The sequence below is a fragment of the Acromyrmex echinatior genome, chromosome 4 (genome assembly GCF_024713525.1).
Source record: "Acromyrmex echinatior isolate Ae372 chromosome 4, ASM2471352v2, whole genome shotgun sequence".
Taxonomy (NCBI): domain Eukaryota; kingdom Metazoa; phylum Arthropoda; class Insecta; order Hymenoptera; family Formicidae; genus Acromyrmex; species Acromyrmex echinatior.
Window position 1 is genome coordinate 14,142,938 of NC_141855.1, and position 21,381 is coordinate 14,164,318.

The 21,381-nt window shown below is 26.6% G+C and overlaps 3 protein-coding genes and 2 long non-coding RNA genes across 33 annotated transcripts in view; 1 reads left to right on the forward strand and 4 right to left on the reverse strand.

The window, feature by feature from the left end:
- Positions 1–21,381, forward strand: part of LOC147909995 (uncharacterized) — a 200,825-nt gene that overhangs the window by 172,958 nt on the left and 6,486 nt on the right. For 21 of the 25 annotated variants that reach the window (XR_015544904.1, XR_015544933.1, XR_015544934.1 and 18 more), the window contains 2 exons: positions 8,790–9,066; positions 18,313–18,919. This is a non-coding gene — a long non-coding RNA (uncharacterized LOC147909995). Of the gene's footprint in view, positions 1–5,767; positions 5,867–8,789; positions 9,067–18,312; positions 18,920–19,163; positions 19,255–21,381 lie in introns of those variants that run through there. The other 4 variants (XR_015544913.1, XR_015544915.1, XR_015544907.1 and 1 more) reach the window with 4 other exon arrangements.
- LOC105148405 (4-vinylanisole receptor-like) lies at positions 429–4,173 on the reverse strand. Its single transcript, XM_011060111.2, has 5 exons — positions 2,947–4,173; positions 2,578–2,677; positions 1,776–1,886; positions 1,372–1,527; positions 429–1,122 (listed from the first exon to the last, which is right to left on the reverse strand). The coding sequence occupies exons 1-5, from the start codon at positions 3,747–3,749 to the stop codon at positions 1,072–1,074; spliced, it is 1,221 nt and encodes a 406-aa protein (XP_011058413.2). The 5' UTR covers positions 3,750–4,173; the 3' UTR covers positions 429–1,071.
- LOC105148404 (4-vinylanisole receptor-like) lies at positions 10,421–15,801 on the reverse strand. Of its 2 annotated transcripts, XR_015544890.1 has the most exons (6): positions 13,691–15,801; positions 13,350–13,449; positions 13,088–13,198; positions 12,386–12,541; positions 11,913–12,117; positions 10,421–11,787 (listed from the first exon to the last, which is right to left on the reverse strand). XR_015544890.1 is itself a non-coding variant. In XM_011060110.2 (5 exons), the coding sequence occupies exons 1-5, from the start codon at positions 14,488–14,490 to the stop codon at positions 12,064–12,066; spliced, it is 1,221 nt and encodes a 406-aa protein (XP_011058412.2). In that variant the 5' UTR covers positions 14,491–15,801; the 3' UTR covers positions 11,910–12,063. The 2 variants fall into 2 exon arrangements, 1 of the variants encoding a protein (XP_011058412.2); XM_011060110.2 differs by lacking the exon at positions 10,421–11,787 and having other exon boundaries at positions 11,910–12,117.
- Positions 16,994–18,593, reverse strand: LOC147910005 (uncharacterized). 4 transcript variants are annotated; one of them, XR_015544897.1, is made up of 6 exons: positions 18,501–18,593; positions 18,265–18,338; positions 18,094–18,166; positions 17,918–18,016; positions 17,729–17,815; positions 16,994–17,217 (listed from the first exon to the last, which is right to left on the reverse strand). It is a non-coding gene; the product is annotated as an uncharacterized LOC147910005 (long non-coding RNA). The 4 variants fall into 4 exon arrangements; XR_015544896.1 differs by lacking the exon at positions 16,994–17,217 and adding an exon at positions 17,420–17,560; XR_015544899.1 differs by lacking the exons at positions 16,994–17,217; positions 17,918–18,016 and adding an exon at positions 17,420–17,560 and having other exon boundaries at positions 17,729–17,806.
- LOC147910006 (uncharacterized) lies at positions 19,073–21,346 on the reverse strand. The gene is made up of 5 exons (XM_087405699.1): positions 20,394–21,346; positions 20,059–20,158; positions 19,754–19,864; positions 19,413–19,568; positions 19,073–19,217 (listed from the first exon to the last, which is right to left on the reverse strand). Exons 1-5 carry the CDS (start codon positions 21,197–21,199, stop codon positions 19,167–19,169), a joined length of 1,224 nt encoding a protein of 407 aa, XP_087261825.1. The 5' UTR covers positions 21,200–21,346; the 3' UTR covers positions 19,073–19,166.

Below are 21,381 nucleotides of genomic sequence, written 5' to 3' on the forward strand. Positions count from 1 at the left end.
TATATTAGGTGTTGGAATTAATTCGTAGCGTTTTTAATGAAAGAATGTTATTTATTTCACATGAGCATTAAAAAATACATTAATGAAAGTACTTCCCATCACTTGTAAAACGCTACGAATTAATTCCAACACCTAATATATATATTATATTATATATATATAAGTGAAAAATATATGTTGTGCATAAATTTTTGAATAATGTCAAGAACTCAATGCCATTCTGACATAATTAATTATATTTATAAAATCTTAATTTAAAGTATACACCGAGTTGTGATTGTATATATAATAATCATAAAATTATTAACATTATTTATTAATCATCGACTTCATGGATATATTGGTGCCATGCGAAAGTTTTAATCAGTTGGCACTTACATATGATTGATATTACGAGGTTCTAAATTGAACGTAAAAAAACTTTGAACTTTTATTAATGATTTTATTAATGATGAATTAGTATTACAGATTTTGTAATTTAAACAGGACGGTTTGGAAATTCAGGTTTGACTTATTATAACAAGTATAAGAAAAGACACAAAATAATGTAATATGTATCTTTTGAAGTATATTAATGAGTCGATTTTGATATAATTATTGATTTTATTAATTTTTGTTGCAGAGAGAGAGAGAGAGAGAGAGAGAGAGAGAGAGAGAGAGAGAGAGAGAGAGAGAGAGTCTTATACAGTTTATGGAACGTTTATCATTTTATAATATTTCTTTGTTTTGCGGATTATATAATTATTTGTGTAACGTATTGGATCATTATGTTTATAAAACATAATGAATATGTACATGAGTAATATGAAGAAATAATTTTTTTGCATCAGCAATAGGTTGTAAGTATAAAACTAGCCAAAATTGAAATTTCTTAAAATTTTTATGCTAGATGGAATATGAATAATATTTCCTGAAAATCTTTATAGTAATGTTTTTAGGGTCATTTATTTTTAATTTCAAATTTGTGCAACAAGTTATTAATCTTATTTTCAGAATACAGTAATTTGTTTTGTATAAAATATATATAATATTTGTATATATTTTAACTTATATTTCACACATAATCATTTTTTACATCATTGTTCGCAAAAAATTTAAATACGCCATGGAAGTTTTAATTACCTGGAACAACAATATACTTGTTTCAATAGAAAGAAAAAATAATGTATATCATATTCTCTACAAGTTCTTACTAATTTAGGTATAAATTTATTAAAATTTTAAATTAAACATATGAGAGAGAATGTTTCATATATAATGAATAATTTAATTAAGCAATGTAATTCTTACGAGATGATTATTTTGTTAACAAAGAAGATATAATTTATTAATTTTTTAATGATCAATTTAAGGAATATGTGCATTACTTACATCACCAAAAGTTGCGATAGATAAATGGAATAACTTTCCTGCGGTGATTTTAATTACGTTATTTGATCGGGCAATAATCAGAATGAGACTACGTGCAGTTGTGTGATGTAGATTATACCAATCAGTCATATATGCCATTTCTCCGACAAGTTTGCACTAATTTGATATGAAATTTTGTGTGAGTAAAAATAATTTGGATTAACGTAATGTTAATGAAAATAGAAATATTAATATTTCTTAAAAATGAGATAATTTTATTTAAAAAAATTATAATTTAATAATAATTTGTTTATTAATATGAAAGTATTGCATTTTATTCTTTTCTTAAAATATAAACTAATTTGTTAAAGAAATGTTAAAACATGAATTTTTGTTTTAGTATATTTTAATCCTCGACGTATTACCTGTTCAGTGACAATTCCTCCGATATAGCAAAATATAAAAATATTGAAACCCATCGATAAATATACAATAAAATAAGATGTTATTTTTGCTGTGTCAAGTGTTTCCCATGCCTACGCAGTTAAAAAATTTATATTAAAGGAGATTAATAAAGCTGTTTTTGAACCCTCCCCCTTCCCCAACCGATTTTCATTAAATAATTTTTTACCATTTCGCATGTTTAATGATAAATTTGAACTTTTATGTAATTGTAACACAAGATGATATATGTTAAGAAATAATGCAAATATTATATGAGAAATTGTATAACACAAGTAAATGTTTAACACAAGTAAAACATTTAGACATAACAGGAACGTTATGAAAGTATTATATTTTGTGAGTAAAATTAATATTTATATATGTATATTATAATTAATATACTTTTTATTTATTTATCTTAGAATTTACTCTAAAAACATTAATTTTATGTTATATGTTTTTCTATTCGTAAATTGTGTCTTTTTAATATTTAGAAATGTTGAATATCAAATAACCCAAAACGTTCAAAAAATGGCATTATGCTATATTAAATTAACATATGAATATGTCAAACATTCAACACAATAGCTTTAAAAATGATCGATTTTAACACATAAAAAATATCTTTTATTGTGTAAAAATTAAAATATGGACTCATCTTTGTCATACGATTTATCGGTTTTATACATATTTTTAAGTAGGATTGCAGACTGATGTCTGCTTTCTTGTGAATAGATCGTATTTTGATGGGTTTAATAAGATTTTCTTACATTTTTAGCGTACCATAATTGTATAAAATCCAAGCAAGCACATGACCATCGTGCATCCCGTTAATTCCACAAAAGAAACTTTATGCATAATACTTTCCACTTGTGATATAAAACTGAAACGTGTAAATGTACGTAACATAGTAAGTCTTTTTAAATAAACAAGTCATCGACACACTGAACTTATGCTTTTATAAACACAATTGACAACAGATTGTCTTTTAGTAATCTATAAGAAAAAGAAAATGATTTTATATCCTAATTTTAACGCAATATCTATTTATAAATGGTTAATTATTAATTTGTATGATTGTATAGAAATTTAATATATTTATATACATTATAGAATATGCATTTTTAAAATGAATGCCTGCTTATGAAATACCTCAATATTCTCAGATGATGTTCTACGATAACAGCCAGTTTTCGTTTAGCTTTATCATTTCTCTCTTCCTGGTTTTTAACTAATTCATGTAGCCATTCGTACAACACATTCAACTGACCACAAGCATGTATTGCGAAGACAGCAGCTAGACTACAAGCTCCGACAGTAGAGGAACTCACTATTAACATTGCTAGGTTTTGCAGAATCAATGCGATTTCATTTACAGGGCTAAATCTCGTATCGATAATCTTGTTGTAAATCGGACACGTCATCGGATGCGTCGTAAAAGTCTCATTGTCGACAACAATGGTTACAGTTTTCATTGCCTTTGCCAAACTGAATAAGATCGTTCCTCCATGCATGATTATTCCACAAATTATGGCAACAAAACGACCGAATTTAGCTTGTTGCAGCATTATTTCACGATCATCGAACCCCTGTACGAGACACCAATCTGTTTCCATGTGTCGTATTAAATTGCTAATATCACCACTACGTTTAATCAGCACCCAGTAATGTACTGAGCCCATAATTCTATGAAGTAATGGTGCAATTGCACTTAATTTTAGTTTGATGTTGTCTTTCTCAAATAACACATATAATAAACACGGTATCATGTTGGATGCTACTATGCTTGAACAAATGAAAATTTGTAGTAATATCAAGATTTTCCACACTAGACTTGACTCATCTGTTCGTGGCCATGCGCCGATTGGTTTGAGAAACCATCGATTAAATTGTAAACTATAATCGTTATGTTTTTTCGATCTGTCGCTCTCGGGTGCGCATTTAACATTTGACATGATCGCTGCACGAAAGCATATGGTGCACTGTCACAGATGGACAACTCATCGTGCCAGAATATGACGAAGCGCTTGCGCCGATCTTTAGAAGAGTTTGGTGAACGATCTAATATCATATAAGTGCCCTGAGAGGGGCGTATGTCGATGTAATGGTTCGTCAAAGGTTTTTATTATCCGATGTCTGAGAAAACATCGCGTGTCGTGAGGAGTGTAAGGATTCATGGAAGTGACATTAAGAGTTTTCTTTATTTTATACTATAAAATAATCTCTGGGGAAGGGAGCATTCTCTAGGCAAATGAATGGAACAATCTAAGTCTTAGGGTTGCACAATTTTAATTATATGAATTATAATCGAGTCAAAACGAATAAAAATTAAGTCATATGAATAATTTCATATAGTGAAAAGGATTAAAAAATTTAGTCTAAGTAAGTGATTGGCTAAATTATTCAACAAAGTAACAAAAAAGAACTCACTAAATTATTGATGTATATTATATATGTTAATTTGATTTAGAGTGAGAGAGCGTTTCGCAGAACTCTCAGTAGACTGTTCGAAAAGAACAGTACAGACTGTACTTCGAAAAGAAAAATTCAACATCTATTTGTAAAAAACGGAGATGACATTTAAAATTGTTTAAAAATTATGAACAATATAAATATATTATTAGTGTATATTATAAAAATATTATAATATGCGCTAATAATAAATATTTATATTATTTATGATTTTAAATGCACAATTTTAAATGCAATAATAACCAATTAAATTTATATTTTGGCAAATCATACTTTGCGCATAATATTTTTCATATGTATTATAAAATTCAAACATAGCTATATAATGAAATGTTTGAAAATATACCAAATAATTTTTTTTAATTTTGCTAACTTATTTCCATTTTCCGCATAGAGATAACTAATATATACTTAATTATAATACTCACTTACAACAATTTAGAGAAAAGCAATGTCTTCGATTGTAAACTGCAATCGTCCTGCTTTTTCAATACAACGCTTCCTGCCGCATCTTATGGTTCATAGCATGATCACTTCACGAAGTCATGCAGTGCATTGTTATGAATGGATTTTATTGTGCTGTAGTTGTGAAGTAACACCTATGCCATCTTTGAATGAGTTTAATGTATAACTTGATATTGCAACTGTTTCGAAAGTTTGCGTATCTGATCATTAAATATTTTGCACATACATATGGAAATCATATACATAAAAAGATGAATTTAGAAAATATTAGTTGCGGTGGAAAAGCAGTTTGAAAAAGTGAAATCCTTATATAAATAACGCGAGTTTTAGCTTCCTTTTCGTTGTATCCATGATTTTAAAAACTATTCGAGATATCAAAACTTTTATACAAAACTTTTACAATAAAATTACTTCTGTTCATCCACGTCAATATTTTTTAAAAAATTAAAAAAAAATTTTTTTTATTAATTAAAAGAAATTGTTTTAATTAAAAGAAATTGTTACTGTAATTAAAAATATTATTAAATGAATATAAAGATAATTTTATCATAAAGCTTTAGTATAAAACATTTTTTCATATCGAATAGTTTTCGAGATATAACGGAAAAACTGAAAATCACTTTATACATGAGGAGTGATTTCTCCCTTCCAAATCGTTTTTTCGCCGCATATTTTCTAAATTTCTTTTTAATATATAATTTATTGTATATATATGTAAAGTTTCATTAAGATCAGAATTTATCACTTCGTGTAGTTCCCTTGTTAATTAATAAATTATAAATTTTGATTTTATTTAAGAAATATATTTCCACAAAAGTCATCAGATGTCGTCGAAATGTTAAATTTTGCATTAATTTTTTATATATTAGGTGTTGGAATTAATTCGTAGCGTTTTTAATGAAAGAATGTTATTTATTTCACATGAGCATTAAAAAATACATTAATGAAAGTACTTCCCATCACTTGTAAAACGCTACGAATTAATACCAACACCTAATAATATTTGTGCTTTTCAATATATTTCATCTTTTTACAGTTACACGAAAGTTTAAATGTTGATGCACGACAAATATGTTGAGTTTAACATAAATTTTACAAGGGGAAATAGCAATACATTTTTTTATACTATCAGAAATAAAGGTATAATATAGAATATTTTCATTGTATTAGGTGTTGGAATTAATTCGTAGCGTTTTTTAATGAAAGAATGTTATTTATTTCACATGAGCATTAAAAAATACATTAATGAAAGTACTTCCCATCACTTGTAAAACGCTACGAATTAATTCCAACACCTAATAATATTTGTGCTTTTCAATATATTTCATCTTTTTACAGTTACACGAAAGTTTAAATGTTGATGCACGACAAATATGTTGAGTTTAACATAAATTTTACAAGGGGAAATAGCAATACATTTTTTTATACTATCAGAAATAAAGGTATAATATAGAATATTTTCATTGTATTAGGTGTTGGAATTAATTCGTAGCGTTTTTTAATGAAAGAATGTTATTTATTTCACATGAGCATTAAAAAATACATTAATGAAAGTACTTCCCATCACTTGTAAAACGCTACGAATTAATTCCAACACCTAATATTTTTATTACATTCATTATATATGTATGTATATATATATATATATTGATATATATATATATATATATATATATCAATATATATACATACTCAGTAGTTTAAAGACTTAGGACATGGGCTCGAAATATTATAGATCCGAGTTCTTGGTCAAGGTAATATTTTTCGCAATAAACAAATTTATTTACAGATTTCTAGCATGTTAAGATTTCTTTAATAGATGCTTTTTTTATTGAGCATCAAAATTTATTTGTGATTATTATGTAGTTTAACTGCGTTTTAAAATTCGATAAAAGTTTAGGCACGCAATTTAAAATGACTACAAATAGATATGGTATATGCATGTACATATATAGTATATATACACATATATATGTATATATATATATATATATATATGAAAAATTGACATTAAATTATTTAAGCATCAAAGATCTAACTTCGATCATTATAGGTTTTAATTTCTATTTCTTATTGGTTGAATTTTTTCATTATATAATAAAATTAAATGAAATTTGAATGAAATTTGAATGTATTGAATACATATATTAAACATAATAGATGATTTAGTTGATCAGTTCCAATTATCCAATTTTTAGAAGATGATCCTAATTTGCAATTAATAAAGTATAAGATAAATGCAATTTATTAACTTTTTATTAATAAAACGACGAATTTCGATGAGGAATCTACATTATTTACATCACCAAAAGTTGAATCAGATAAATGGAATATCTTTCCTATGATGATCTTAATTAATTTGAGCAATAATCGAGCAATAATCAAAACGCGATCACATATGCAGTTTTGTGATGTAGATTATATTAGTCAGTTATATATGTATATCCCGCACATATTTGCATTAATAAATTCATATGAAATTAAAATTTTCTATGAGTGATGAAAACAATTTAATAATTTAGATTACATAATGTTTAGAAAAACAGAAATATTCAAGTTTTTTAAAAATGAGATAATTTTATTTTAGCATTTTTCTCTATTAATGTAATAGCCTATTTTAGACTTTTTAAAAATATTGACTAAATTATAATAATAAATGTTAAAATCCAATAATTTCCTTAATTTTAACATATTTTAATTCTCAAAATTTCTTATCTGTTTTGTGACAATTCCTCACTATAGCAAAATTTTTTAATGTTGAAAACTATTTTTAAATAGTGTTGAAACTATTTTTCCTATATCAAGTTCCCAACTCTACACAGTTGAAGAATTTGTATTAAATTCAACACACATGTCCAACGATCCATTTAAATTTTTATATAAAAATAACACAAGATGGAATATGTTATAAAAAGCAATGCAAATATTATCTAAAAAATTCGCATAAGAAATAAAACTCTTTGATATAGTTTAAAAGCAAATTCTTAAAGCATATTTCTTGAGTAAAATTAATATTTGTAATTTAAATTAACACTCTCATTTTACACATTTATTTTAGAATTTATATTTAAAAAATGTATTGTTATTTTTTCGCTTATTCATAAATTGTTTTTTTAATATTAAAAAACGTTAAATATTAATATTTTATACAATATTCAAACAACACAATTCATGCTATAACACAATCATTTTATGTTAAATTAATATTTTAAAAATTGAATATGTTAATGATTCAAGATAAATTTTAACAATAATTGTTTTAACACAAACATATAATGTCTTTTACTATACTAAAATTAAAATATTAGATTTATCTTTATTATATTATATATCGTTTTACATATTTTCTAATAGAATAGAACAGTTTAGTTTCTCATGAATAAATTACATTTACATATCTAATAGGAGCATTTCTTACATCTCTAGTGTATCGTAATAGTGTGATATCCAAATAAGCACATAATTATTATGTGGATATTAATTCCAGAAGAGATATTTTATGCATAATGCTTTCTAATCATGATATGAAACTGAAGTGTATGAATATATTACAGTAGAACTTTTTTTAAATAAGTTATCACATTTTGAATTGATACTTTTTACGATCACAATTCAATTTTTCTCTTTTAGTAATTTAGAAAACAAAAATAAATTGAACTTAATTCTGAGAAGAATGTCTATTTTTAAATTATTAATTACACAGACCCACAAAAAAATACCTTGTGCTGGGATGGAGACCTTGCTATTCTTATATATTTTGAGTCGCTGAAAAATTGGTCATTTTTTTCGCTCTAGATTGAAAATTTACTCTGGACAGTCCTATTTTGATGTGAGATTCGTATTGGGCGACGCAAAATACAAGAAATGACGTGACACGAATAGCTGGGTCTCAATCCCTCTCACAGGGTATTTTTTTTGTGGGCCTATGTTATTATTACTTATATATATATATATATATAAATTCATTTAAATAATTGATTATGAGATTTTCATAAAGTTTTAGAAGATGTGTATTTTTTTAATGAATACTTACGTATGAAATACTTTAATATTTTCAGATGATGTTCAACGAGCCAGTTTTCGTTCAGCTATCATTTCTCTTATGCTGGTTTTCGACAGTTTACGTAGCGTAAACACATTCAATTGTCTACTGATATGAATCGCAAAAGACAGCAGACTGCCAACCGACAGTAGATGAACTCACTATAAATATTGACAAAAGCTATACAATCAACGCAATTTCATTCACAAGACTGATTTTTATATCGATAATTTTGTTGTAATTCGGACACGTCATCGGATACATCTTAAAAGTTTCATTGCCGACAATGATAGGTATGGTTTTGGTCACCCACTATGCTAAACAAGAATCGTGTATCGCCATGCACGATTATTGCACAAATCAACGACGAATAGACCGTACTTAACTTGTTACAGCATCACTTCAAGTTTGTGTATTCTTTGTACGAGACTTCAATGCATGTATCGTATTAATTTGTGAATGTCACTTTTGTACTTGAGCAGCACTCCATAATTTATCTAACCCATAATCCTGTGAAGCAATGATGCACAACACTCAGTTTTTTGCTTGATATGATCTTTTTCAAATAACATATATAAGTGTATAACAAACATATCGTTATGAATGCTACTATGTTCGAACAAATGAGAATTTATAGTATAAAGATTTTCCACACTGAACTCGACATATTTATTTGTGGCTATGTATACCGATTAGTTTGAGAGATTATTGACTAAATTATAAACTATAATCGTTATATTTTTTCTATATGTCGCTTTCTGACACATTTAGAATTTGAAACCATTACCACACGAAAATGTGCAATGCACTGCTACGGAAAGACAACTCATTGAACTCATCATGTCGAAATATGACAAAGCGCTTGCGCCGATTTTCAGAAGAGTTTGGTGAGCTGATAAAAATAGATATACGCCCTCTGAGAGGGGCGTATATTCAATCGATGTAATTAGTTGTCAAAGGTTTTTATTATCCGATATTTGTGAGAGAACATCATATAAAATTATGGAATCACATAAAATTATGGAAGTTCATTAAGAATTTTTTATTTTAACAGATTTTTTTAATTTGGTAATGTATCTTAACTATATTTTTTGCTATATTTTTTGTTATGATTAATGGAATAAATTGCGATAAAAATTAGAATATTTTGAAATATGGAAAATATTATAAATAGAAATATTGAAATCAGAAAAATATAGGAATGAATTATACAATTTCGAACAAAAATTTCTCTCTATTTACTTTGAAATTTATATTGAATGGTACAAATGGATGATTAACTGAGCCCGCCATAAGTTAATATTGATTGTATCAGTATCTTGTTTGGGAGATTATAGTGTGTTCGAGGAGACGCTATTAGCGCTATTTGTGTTGTCTATCCTTGTTTTACGTTTAATAAACAATGAAGATAGAATGACAGAAGTAGCGCTAATAGTGTCTTCCCGAACGCACCATTTATGAAGGTAGTTCTACTTTATCTCTGACAAATCACAGTTTGAGAGCCTGATTTTGAGTTTGCTACCATTTGTGTGCTTCAGCGAATATTTATATATATATATATATATAGATATATATATATATATATATATATTTAATAACCTGTAACAATATAAAATGTTCATTGTATATATAATTTAAATTGCTATATATTTTAAGAATAATAAATATATTTATAAATATAAGTCAATGAAAAGATACAAAATTAATTATTTTTTATGAGGTTATTTGTTAAGTTTCATAATTATAAAATATAAAGAAAATATATACCTACATAGCGTTTCAATTCTAAAAACGTTTTTCTGGAGATACATGCACTAATACATCTTACATCGCCGAAAATTGCGATAGATAATTAAAATAATGTGTGTGTGTGTTTCTGCAATAATCTTTATTACTTCACTTTGCAATTATTAAAATAAGACCAAATGCAGTTTTGTGATGTTGATTATACTAATCGATCATATACGTATAACATTTCCCTGCTTGCACCAATAAATCGGTATAAAATTAAATTTTTTAAATATGCATTAAAAATTTTTTAAATAATGAATAAAATTTGTTAAATATTAAAAAATTTAAATAATATATACAAAATATAGACTCAAATACTAAGCTTTGTTAAAAGCAAAACAATTCTACTTTTAATATTTATGTATAATAATATAATATCGTATATTATAATGTTAAATCAAAATTCATAGACTTATACAAATATAAACATTCTGTTTCTAATACTTGTTTTATCTCTTTAATAAAATATAAAATATAATAAAACATAAAAATATTTAAATTTGTCAATGAGTTTAAATTAATAGAATGTTTTTTTTATGTATCAAAATCTTCCCAAATTTAAAAGTTATAATGATTATCTTTATCTTTATATCTTAATTAATTAAGTTATATAAAAATTAATTATTTTCCATAAATCTATTTTTTCAATAATATGATATTTGAATATGTATGTACATAGAAATTTTATTAATGACAAGTCGTTATTTTTAAAATATATTTTCAACATATCTTAATTGAACAGGTACTTATTGTACATCATATCAGTTTCACAAGAGAGATTTATAATACTTTGTACGCCTGCTATATAACTGAAATATTACATAACAATACTCATTATTAGATATAACGTTGTGAAGTTTTCTTTCGATAAAGTGCGTACAAATAAAACGTAAATATTTACGTTTATATGTTGATAAAGACATATCTGTTTTAGTAATTTAAAAAATTAATTAATTAATACAAAAATGAAAATAGGTTTGTAGTTCGAAGAATAAATTAAATGTAAATAAATTGTCAAGTGAGCCTCCGCAGTCATTTTTGTGTAAATTTATATATTTGAAAATGATAAGGTATAATTTGCAAATAATTGAAATTTACTTACCGAAATTTACTTAACTGCAAACGTTCCGACTTTAATTGAGTTCTCCTCAATGCAGAAATTAAATGTAAATTACGAATTTGATAGTTCGTACATGATTTCCGCACTGATAATGAGGAGGACTCTAAATATTTTTCATATTGTTAACAATGATAAATATGTAATTTAGATGAATATAAAAATTAGTACCTTTAAATATAGAGATTGTAATAACAAGCATAGAGGATCATAAAAAATTGTAATGTATACCTTCGAAAATTATTTAATAGCTTATAATCTCGATTTTGACATAATCGTCGATTTTTTTTATTAAATCTTTTCTTTAGAATATGTGATAATTTGTTCTATATAAAATATATATCCTTCATATTTCTTAACTTATGTTTCACACTATTATTTTTTACATAGTCATTGTTCGCAAGAGATTTAAATACGCTATGGAAGTTTTAATTACCTAGAACAATAACATGCTTATTTTTACACAAAAACAGTATATATATTATACAAAAACAGTATATATATTATACTGTATAAATAATATTAAGATTTGAAATTTTTAATCATATACTCGCATATAATTGAATGTATAGAATGAATGTTTTAAAGATAATGGATAATCCAATTTATATAAAATTTTCATTTTGCAATCAATGAAATATAACATGTAATTTATTATTTTTTTATTAACAAGATAAAGCAAAATAATATATCTGCATACTTACATCACCAAAAGTTGCAATAGATAAATGGAATAACTTTCCTGCAGTGATCTTAATCACATTACTCGATCGAGCAATGATCAAAATGAGGTCACGTGCAGTTTTGTGATGTAGATTATACCAATCAGTCATGTATGTTACTTCCCCAACATATTTGCACTAATAAATTGACATAAATATAATCGTTTAATATATTGACATAAATTGACATATAATATAAAATGTTACAATTTTTATGTGTAATGAAAAGAATCTGACAATATGGATTTACAAAATATTAAAGAGAAATATTAAATTTTATTAAAAGCAAGGCAGTTTTATTGTAGAATTTTTTTTCTTAATATAAACGTATCATATTTTACTCTTTTCTAAAAAGTACTGGTTGCATTTAGGAAACAAAGTAGTTCAATGAGTCTCAGTGTGTCTTTATTATGATTAGTTCCTACATTTAAATGCAGTGAAAAATTAAAAGCAAGGAATACCTATGTTCAGAAGAACGTTTATTTTGCAACAATTGGTACTTTTCTTCACGCAAACTTTACATTAAAATCTATAGGGATAGTTAATCGCAGCAAAGAAAACTTTCAATACATGCAAAAAACATATTCTGCTTAACGCGGTTATTGACTAATTAATAAATGAAAAAAGTTATAAATACATGTCAAAATCTGACATTTTAATATCTTTTAATTCTCGGCATATTACCTGTTCTGTGATAATCTCTCCGATGTAGCAAAATATAAAAATATTGAAACCCATTGATAAATATACAATGAAGTAAGATGTTAGTTTTGCTGTATCGAGCGTCTCCCAAGCCTAAAAATTAAAATATAAACTTATCTTTATCGTATAATTTATTATTTTTAATACACATTTTCTAATAGAATAGAATAGTTTGGTTTTTCATAAATAAATGACATTTATTTATGTCTAATAAGATTTTCATTTTCTTACAGTTCTAGCGTACCATAATAGTGTAATATCCAAGTAGGCACATACTTGTCGTGCATCCCATTAATTCCGCAAGAGAAACTTTATGCATAATACTTTCCACGCATGATATAAAACTAAATGTATAAATGTAACACAGAAGAATTCATTTACAATTAATTTGCACATTGAAACGATAGATTTTTTATCATTTAGAAAATAAAAGTAAATAAAAGTTTATCTTAATTCCAAATAAACCGACAATATCTATTTTTAAATGATTGAGTTGAATTATTCCAACAAATATAAAGAATTCGCTTATACAAGTATAGAGCTCTAAGATATGTATTTTCTAACAAGTATTAGCATATAAAATACCTCAATACTCTCAGATGATGTTCCACAATAAGGGCCAGTTTTTTTTGAGTTATATGATTTTTCTTTTCCTGATTTTGAACAAGTTCATGTAACCATATAGACAGCACATTCAGCTGACCACAAGCATGTATCGCGAAGACAGCAGCCAGACTGCAAGCACCGACAGTAGAAGAACTCAGTACAAATGTTGACATAAACTGCAGAACCAACGCGATTTCATTCACAGGGCTAAATCTCGTGTCGATGATCTTGCTATAAACCGGACAGGTCATGGGATACGTCGTAAAAGTTTCGTTGCCGACGATGATGGTTGTAGTTTTCAATGCTCTTGTTAAACTGAACAGAAACGTACCGCCTTGCATAATTAGTCCACAGATTATAGAGACGGAACGACCGAATTTGGCATATTGCAACATCAGTTCATGTTCGTCTATTCTTTGTGCGAGATTCCAATCTGTCTCCATGTGTCGTATTAGTTTGTGAATATCGCCGCTGCGCTTTAACAACACCCAGTAATTTATCATGCCCATAAGCCTGTGAAGCAGTGGTCCAATTACGTTCAATCTTTGCTTGATGTTCACTTTTTCAAATAATACATATAACACACATGGTGCCGTTATTAATGCTATTAAACTTGAACAAATGAGAATTTGTAATAATGTAAAGATTTTCCACACTGATTTCATATTTTTTTGTGGCCACGCACCAATTGGCTTGAGAAACCATTGATTAAATTGTAAACTATAATTATTATATTGTTTCGATATCTTGTTTTCTGGCGCGCTTTTAGTATTTGACATGATCGCTGCACGAAAGCGCACAGTGCACTGCGATGGTGAGACAACTCATCGCCGGTATATGATGAAGCGCTTGCGCTGATCTTCAAAAGAGTTTGATGAACGATCTAACATTACAAAGTTACTTTGAGAGGGGTGTATATTCAATCAATATAATTGTTCGTCGAGAGTTTCTATTGTCCAAAGTCTGAGAGAACATCGCGTGTCATGAGGAGTGTAAGGATAGATTCGTGGAAGTAACATTAGAAGTTCATTATTTCATCAAATTTTCGATGATATATTTTAACCATATTTCTCTTATATTGATTAAAAGATAAATTAATTAAATGACAAAAAAAATTCGCGAAAAAAAATATTTTAAAATATAAACAATATTATAAAAATGAGTATATGGAAATGAGAGAAATATAAGGGATAAAGTAGAAGTAATTCCGAACATGAATAATTTTAATAAACTTTTTATGTTAAAAAGAGAGAATATATAATTTCAATAAACATGAAAATTATTTCTGTATTTTAATATACAGAAATTATAATAATAAGCGTGATAAATATCATAAAAAAATTATTTAATATACATCTTGGAAATTATAATGTAATCACTTATAATCTTGAGTTTAACATAATCATTTTATTTACTAAATTTTATTTTCACGATATATTAATTTATTCTGATATCTTAAGATATATATAATGTCTTGAAAAAAAAAAATTTCTTAATACTATTATGTTTTACAATTATCCAATATCACTATTATTATTTGTTTGGACGTTGAACAATTACAGAAATAATTACCGTAAGATTACTACTGTAGGACATGTATAGACACTCTTAACTAGCATTCGGTGTATGTTGTTTAGCATATTATAATAGTGTAATATCCAAGAAGACACATGTCTATCGTGCATTCCATGAATTCCGCAGGAGAAAAACTTTATTCATAATATATCCAATTAAACATAAAATGAAACTGTAAAGTTTTTTTTATAATTATGTCATCTGAACTCTTCATGAATACAATGACGATAAATTAATAATTTAAAAAAGTGAAAAATAAATTTAAAATTATCTATTTTTAAATGATTATTTCAAGTTTAAAGAATTTATGTGTACAGATTTATGTGTATTTTTTTGAATGAGTATAATTTTCCTTCTCGTGTTTTTCAACAAGTTTATGTAGTGCATACAGCACGTTCAGCTAACTACAAGTACGTATTGCTAAAACAGCAGCTTGACTGCAAATACTGACGGCAAAGAAACTCACCATACTAAGAAACTTTAATAGAAACTCCATAATGCTATTTCATTCATAGGTATGAATCTCATATCAATAATGTTGTAAATCGCACTCATCATCGGATGCGTTTTGATGATGGTTGCGGCTTTTTTTATGTTATTGTACGTACTCGAAAAAAAAATTTGTAGTAATATAAAAGATATGTTCTATATTGAAATCAATACATTTATTTGTAGCCACGTATTGATTGACTTAAAAAGAATTGACTAATGTAAGTTATAAACTGTAATCGTGCTTTTTTTATCTGTCGCTTATTGATGCATATTTGATGCATATTTTTGCATGATTCTTGTATGAAAGGTGCACTGCCACAGATAGGCAATTCATTGTGTTGGAATATGAAGAAAAACCTGCGCCGATTTTTGGAAAAGTTTAGTGAACAGCTTAATATTGTAAAATTATTTTGAGAGAGATGTACATTCAATCGATATAATTGTCGAGAGTTTCTATTATCACATATCTGAGAGAACATCGCGTGTCATAAGGAGTGTAAGGATAAATAAGTAGAAGTAATATAATATTAAAACTATTTTAACTTAGTAAATTTTTTAGGTTCGATACTATATTTTATATATCATATTCTTTTATTTATTAATAAGTTATGTAAATTAGATAAAAATTAGAACTTCTTAAAATATAAAAAATGCTATAAACGAATATATGAAAATCAGAATCATTTTATTGCATACACTTTCAATAATAATTTGATGAATCATAATCCTGTATATAATTTTAATTTTAATATTACAATTGATTTTATCAAATCTTGATTTAGAAGATATATTTCCTATCTTGTTTTATATATATATATATAATATATATTTTCTAAATTTTTAAACGTTATGGTTTACATTGTTTGTGAAAGATTTAAATATACTTGAAAGTTTTTATTACCTATAATATTAGAATGTTTATTTTTGTCTATAACATATCAATATATTTATTTAAAAAATAATAATTACGTTTTTAATACAATAGGTAATATAAAATTAATAACTTTTTTTGTGGGGTTATTAAGATTTGTAATTAGTAAAATATAAAAAACATATACACTGTAAAAAATAAAATGTTAATTTTAACTTAAAGACGTGTAATGAATTTTCTGAGACATATAAAAATATTAAAATTAACACAAAAGTATTAATCTTAACATTTTTGTATGTCTCAGAAAATTCATTACACGTCTTTAAGTTAAAATTAACATTTTATTTTTTACAGTGTACATATTTCTATATAATAGTATTTTTTTTGCCTTTTTGATGTTTTTTGAATATGCATTACTTACATCGCCAAAAGTTGTAATAAACAATTGAAATAATTTTCCTTTATTATGTTACTTGTTCGTGTAATTATTATTATGAGATCAAGTGCAGTTTTGAGTTTTATGATGTAAATTATAATCAGTCATATATGCCATTTCGCCAAGTTTGCACTAGTTTATAAAATCAAATATATATACATAAATATATTTATATTTATATATTACTTATCACATACTAATTATTATAAATATAAATATAAATAATTAATAATTGTTAAGAAATTATGCTTTGGTACTTTTGTATAACATAAAAACTTGTTTTATAAAGTTAAGGTTCATTGAGTTATATCGAGAAACATAAAACATTATTCCATTCTTGATTTGTATATTTATGACTTTATTTATATATTTTTCCGTGACTATCTTTCCGATATAGCAAAATGTAAAAATATCGAAACGCATTGATAAATATATATTAACTTAAGACATTATTTTTGTTACATCAAAGTCTTCCCTAAAAAGTTATAATATAACTAATAATATTTATTTTTATATAAAAACACATGAGTAATTAGTATTCGAAATCTGTTTTTTCAATAATACATATAACGACATTTGAATATTCATATAAGTAATTACTGATATATTTAATAAAATGTGATTTTTTAAATATTTATCATACCATAATTAAGTAGTATTCAAGTAAGCACATATTTACATTCCATCAATTCCACAAGAGAGATTTTATTCATAATACTTTCTATGCGTGCTATAAAATTGAAATGTACATAATAATATTTATAATCATTAAACGTAAAATGATGAAGTTTTCTTCCGAAAAAGGATGTTTGCATATAAGTAGAATACTTACGTTTGAATAGAAGTAGAATACGACGAATGAATATTTACATAACGATACTTTCGCAGTAATTTCAAAAATTTATTAATGTTTATTTTAACAATAACGTCTCTTTTTGACCAATATTGTTATATATTAAATGTACGTTGTCTGAAATATTCTGATAAATATGTTTTCTATTTACATACCTCAATACTCGGAGATGATACTCCAAAATAATGTCTAGTTTTTGTTCGGTTATATAATTTCCCTTCTGATTTCCTACAAGTTTATGTAGCCATGTATATAGCATGTTTGATCACAGGCGTGCATTGCGAAAACGGCAGCTAGGTTGCAAGCACCGACAGTAGATGACTCACTATAAATGTTGCATAGAAATTGTTGACAACCAATGATTTTATTTACAGGACTGAAACTTATATCGATGATTTTGCTGTAAACCGGACATATCGAATGTATCCTAAAAGTCTTATTACCAACAATGGTGGGTATGGATTTTAATCGCCTTAGCTATGCTATAAATAAGAATATACCGCATGGCAGTGTATTCCTATTTAGCATAACTAAGGGTCAAAATCACCTATAGCATAATCACCTCATAGATCCCGGCGATGAAACGACTTAACTTAGTATATTATTTGGCGATTTTTGATTCTACATATAATTTTCCAATCGATCTCCATTAATTTACGACATTGCTATGTTTAAGAAGCAGTTTCGTAATCATTGTAATTTTTTAAGCTAATGATTCTGGACATACATCGAGACATAGGTCGAAACTTTATCATGTTCATATGAACGCACTCGACATATTGTGGACAATGTGCTTACAAAGATTTTATTTGAATGGACACATGCGCCAACTTCTGGCAAAGTTTGGAGAAAGTTCATATTGACATATTTTTTTCTGAGAGAAACTGCACAATCGATCAATAACTTCACAGAGAGTTGTTTGTTCTACCAATTTAACAGGAGGCCATTATTTAGACAAGTGTGTGAAAATATTTTGCGGAAGTAAGTATGAATTTTGTAAAGTATTGAACTTTAATTACTTTAATTTTAAGCGAATCATCGAAAAATTTCTACTAAACTTTAAAATTTAATCGTAAAAAATCTGATATACATATTATAAACATATATTTAGATAATGTTATTATAATATCCTACCTGCAAAGTATTTCATCTATTCTATATAAAATATGTTGTCCAACTTCCTAATTTGCTACATATTTCTAATTAACTACATTGCTCACTATAGGTTTTACATCATTGTTCGTAAAATATTTAAATAAGCCATGGAAGTTTTAATTACCTAAAATAGCAAAATTTTTGTTTCTATTAATACAATGTATTTTTACAATATACGATTTCATATATAAAATTTTGCATTACAACATTTTGGTCAAATATAATTAGCACAATTAAAACAAATATTAAATAAAATTTAAATTTTATATTTATTAAATCTGAGGAGTATTATAAGGAATTTAATTGATATATTACTTACATCGCCAAAAGTTGCAATAGACAAATGAACTAATTTTCCTGCAGTTATTTTGATTACATTATTTGATCGCATTATTATTAAAATAAGACAAAGGGCTGTTCTGTGCGGTAATTGATACCAATTAATCATGTATACCACGTCCCCGACATTTTTGCACTAATAAAAAAATATAAATATTTTTATATTTATAATTTTTCATTATAAATATAAATATCTACATTTCTGCAGAAAGTATCAAAAAAGCAGCCATTATATAAATATATTTATTTTGTTTCTATATTTTATAAACGGATTTGAATAGATTTCTAAAAAAATTATTTTAATTTTGAAAGATATATTACTTGCTCTGTCAAAATCTCGCCGATATAGCAAAAAATAAATATATTAAACCCCATTGAAGTATATAAAGTAATATATGACAATATTTTTGCTGCATCAAAAGCACCCCAATTCTGAAAAATTAATTTTACAAGTTTATGCATAAATAATAAAATTTACAATTCTATTATTATTACTATACTAAAATTTAACAACTCTGTTATTATTACTACATATTATTATATTATTAATAATTGCATTTCATTCTTTATAATTAAAAAGATGTATGAGAATAGCGTTTTTAATAATATATTTCTTTTAATCATACCATAATCGAGTAATATCCAAGTAAACACATATTTAGTGTGCAGCCCATCAATATTGCAAGACAAACTTTATGCATAATACTTTCCACACATGCTATAAAACTGTAATACATTTGTATAATTGCAGAATGTTTAAGTGCGAACTCTTCATTAACAAAATTTTTTGCTAAATTTTGTCGAACATATATTTACATACATCGTATTAATGACAATATTGATTTTATTTATTATGAAATGTTTGTATAGAAAAAAGTAAATATCTATCTCTCAAAATTGTGCCATATTTGTTAAAGCAAAGTATCATACATTCAAGAAATATAGTTCAATAGTAGAGTACCTTAATGCTCTCAAATGATGCTGCACAATAGCAGCCAATTTTTGCTCGACTGATTGATTTCCCTTCTCTTCGTAATCAATTACGAGTTCGTTCAACCACGCATACAATACGTTGAGTTGGCCGCAGGCATGCATCGCGAAAACTCCAGCGAGGCTGCAAACACTCACTATTGCGGAACTTACTACAAATGCCGACACGAATTGTATAGTCAGCATAATTTCGTTTATAGGGCTGAATCTCGTATCGAGAATCTTACTGTATGTCGGACATGTCATTGGACGTGTTTTAAAAGTCTCGTTACCGACCATGATGGTCATAGTCTTTATTGCTCTTGCGGTGCCGAAGAGCAGCTGACCGCCCTGCGTGATCGCCGCACTAATTCCGGCGAGAAAACGTCCGAACTTAGCGTATTGCAGCATCGTTTCACGATCTCCGATTCTTTGTATAAACTGCCAATCCATCTCCATGTGCTGTATGCAATTGTGAATGTCGTGGCTGCGCTTGAGCAACGTCCAATAACTTATCGAACCCATAATCCTATGAAACAATGGCCCAAAGGCGCCTATTTTTGCCGTGATAGTTTGATCCTCCAATATTACGTACAGTATACATGGCACCGTAACGATTGCTATTGTAAGTGAACAAAAGATGATCAATACTATCGCGACAATTTTTTCTAATGTACTCGACGTGCTTGTTATGGGCCAAGCACCTATCGGTTTTAGGCACCATCGGTTAATTTGCAGACTATAATTGTTAATGTGCTTGAAATCAATGTTTCTCAAGTCACGTTTCAAGTTCGTCATGCTCGCTTCGTGAACTAGCTTGGCGTACTGCCAGGGACAATGGTTCTAGCAAGGATTCTATTTGAATAAGCGCGTGCGCCAACTTCTAAAGTTTGATGAACGCTTACATTGGTACTTTTTTATTGAGAGTATCGCGTGCATATCAAATCGATTTTTTTCCTAGCAAATGTTTTGTCTTGTCA

Bases quoted from the DNA above. Each gene is read 5' to 3' on its own strand.
- LOC105148404 (XM_011060110.2), bottom strand. From the start codon at position 14,490: ATGTCAAATACTAAAAGCGCGCCAGAAAACAAGATATCGAAACAATAT. The intron at 13,450-13,690 runs GTATTTTATATG...TTATACATTTAG, and splicing joins CATCATCTGAGAGTATTGAG to TTTTATATCATGCGTGGAAA. The intron at 12,118-12,385 runs GTAAGTATGCAG...TTATTGTTCTAG, and splicing joins CTATTGCAACTTTTGGTGAT to GTAATTAAAACTTCCATAGC.
- LOC105148405 (XM_011060111.2), bottom strand. From the start codon at position 3,749: ATGTCAAATGTTAAATGCGCACCCGAGAGCGACAGATCGAAAAAACAT. The intron at 2,678-2,946 runs GTATTTCATAAG...TACACGTTTCAG, and splicing joins CATCATCTGAGAATATTGAG to TTTTATATCACAAGTGGAAA. The intron at 1,887-2,577 runs GTACGCTAAAAA...TTAACTGCGTAG, and splicing joins TTGGATTTTATACAATTATG to GCATGGGAAACACTTGACAC.
- LOC147910006 (XM_087405699.1), bottom strand. From the start codon at position 21,199: ATGACGAACTTGAAACGTGACTTGAGAAACATTGATTTCAAGCACATT. The intron at 19,865-20,058 runs GTATGATTAAAA...TTAATTTTTCAG, and splicing joins TTGGATATTACTCGATTATG to AATTGGGGTGCTTTTGATGC. The intron at 19,218-19,412 runs GTAAGTAATATA...TTGCTATTTTAG, and splicing joins CTATTGCAACTTTTGGCGAT to GTAATTAAAACTTCCATGGC.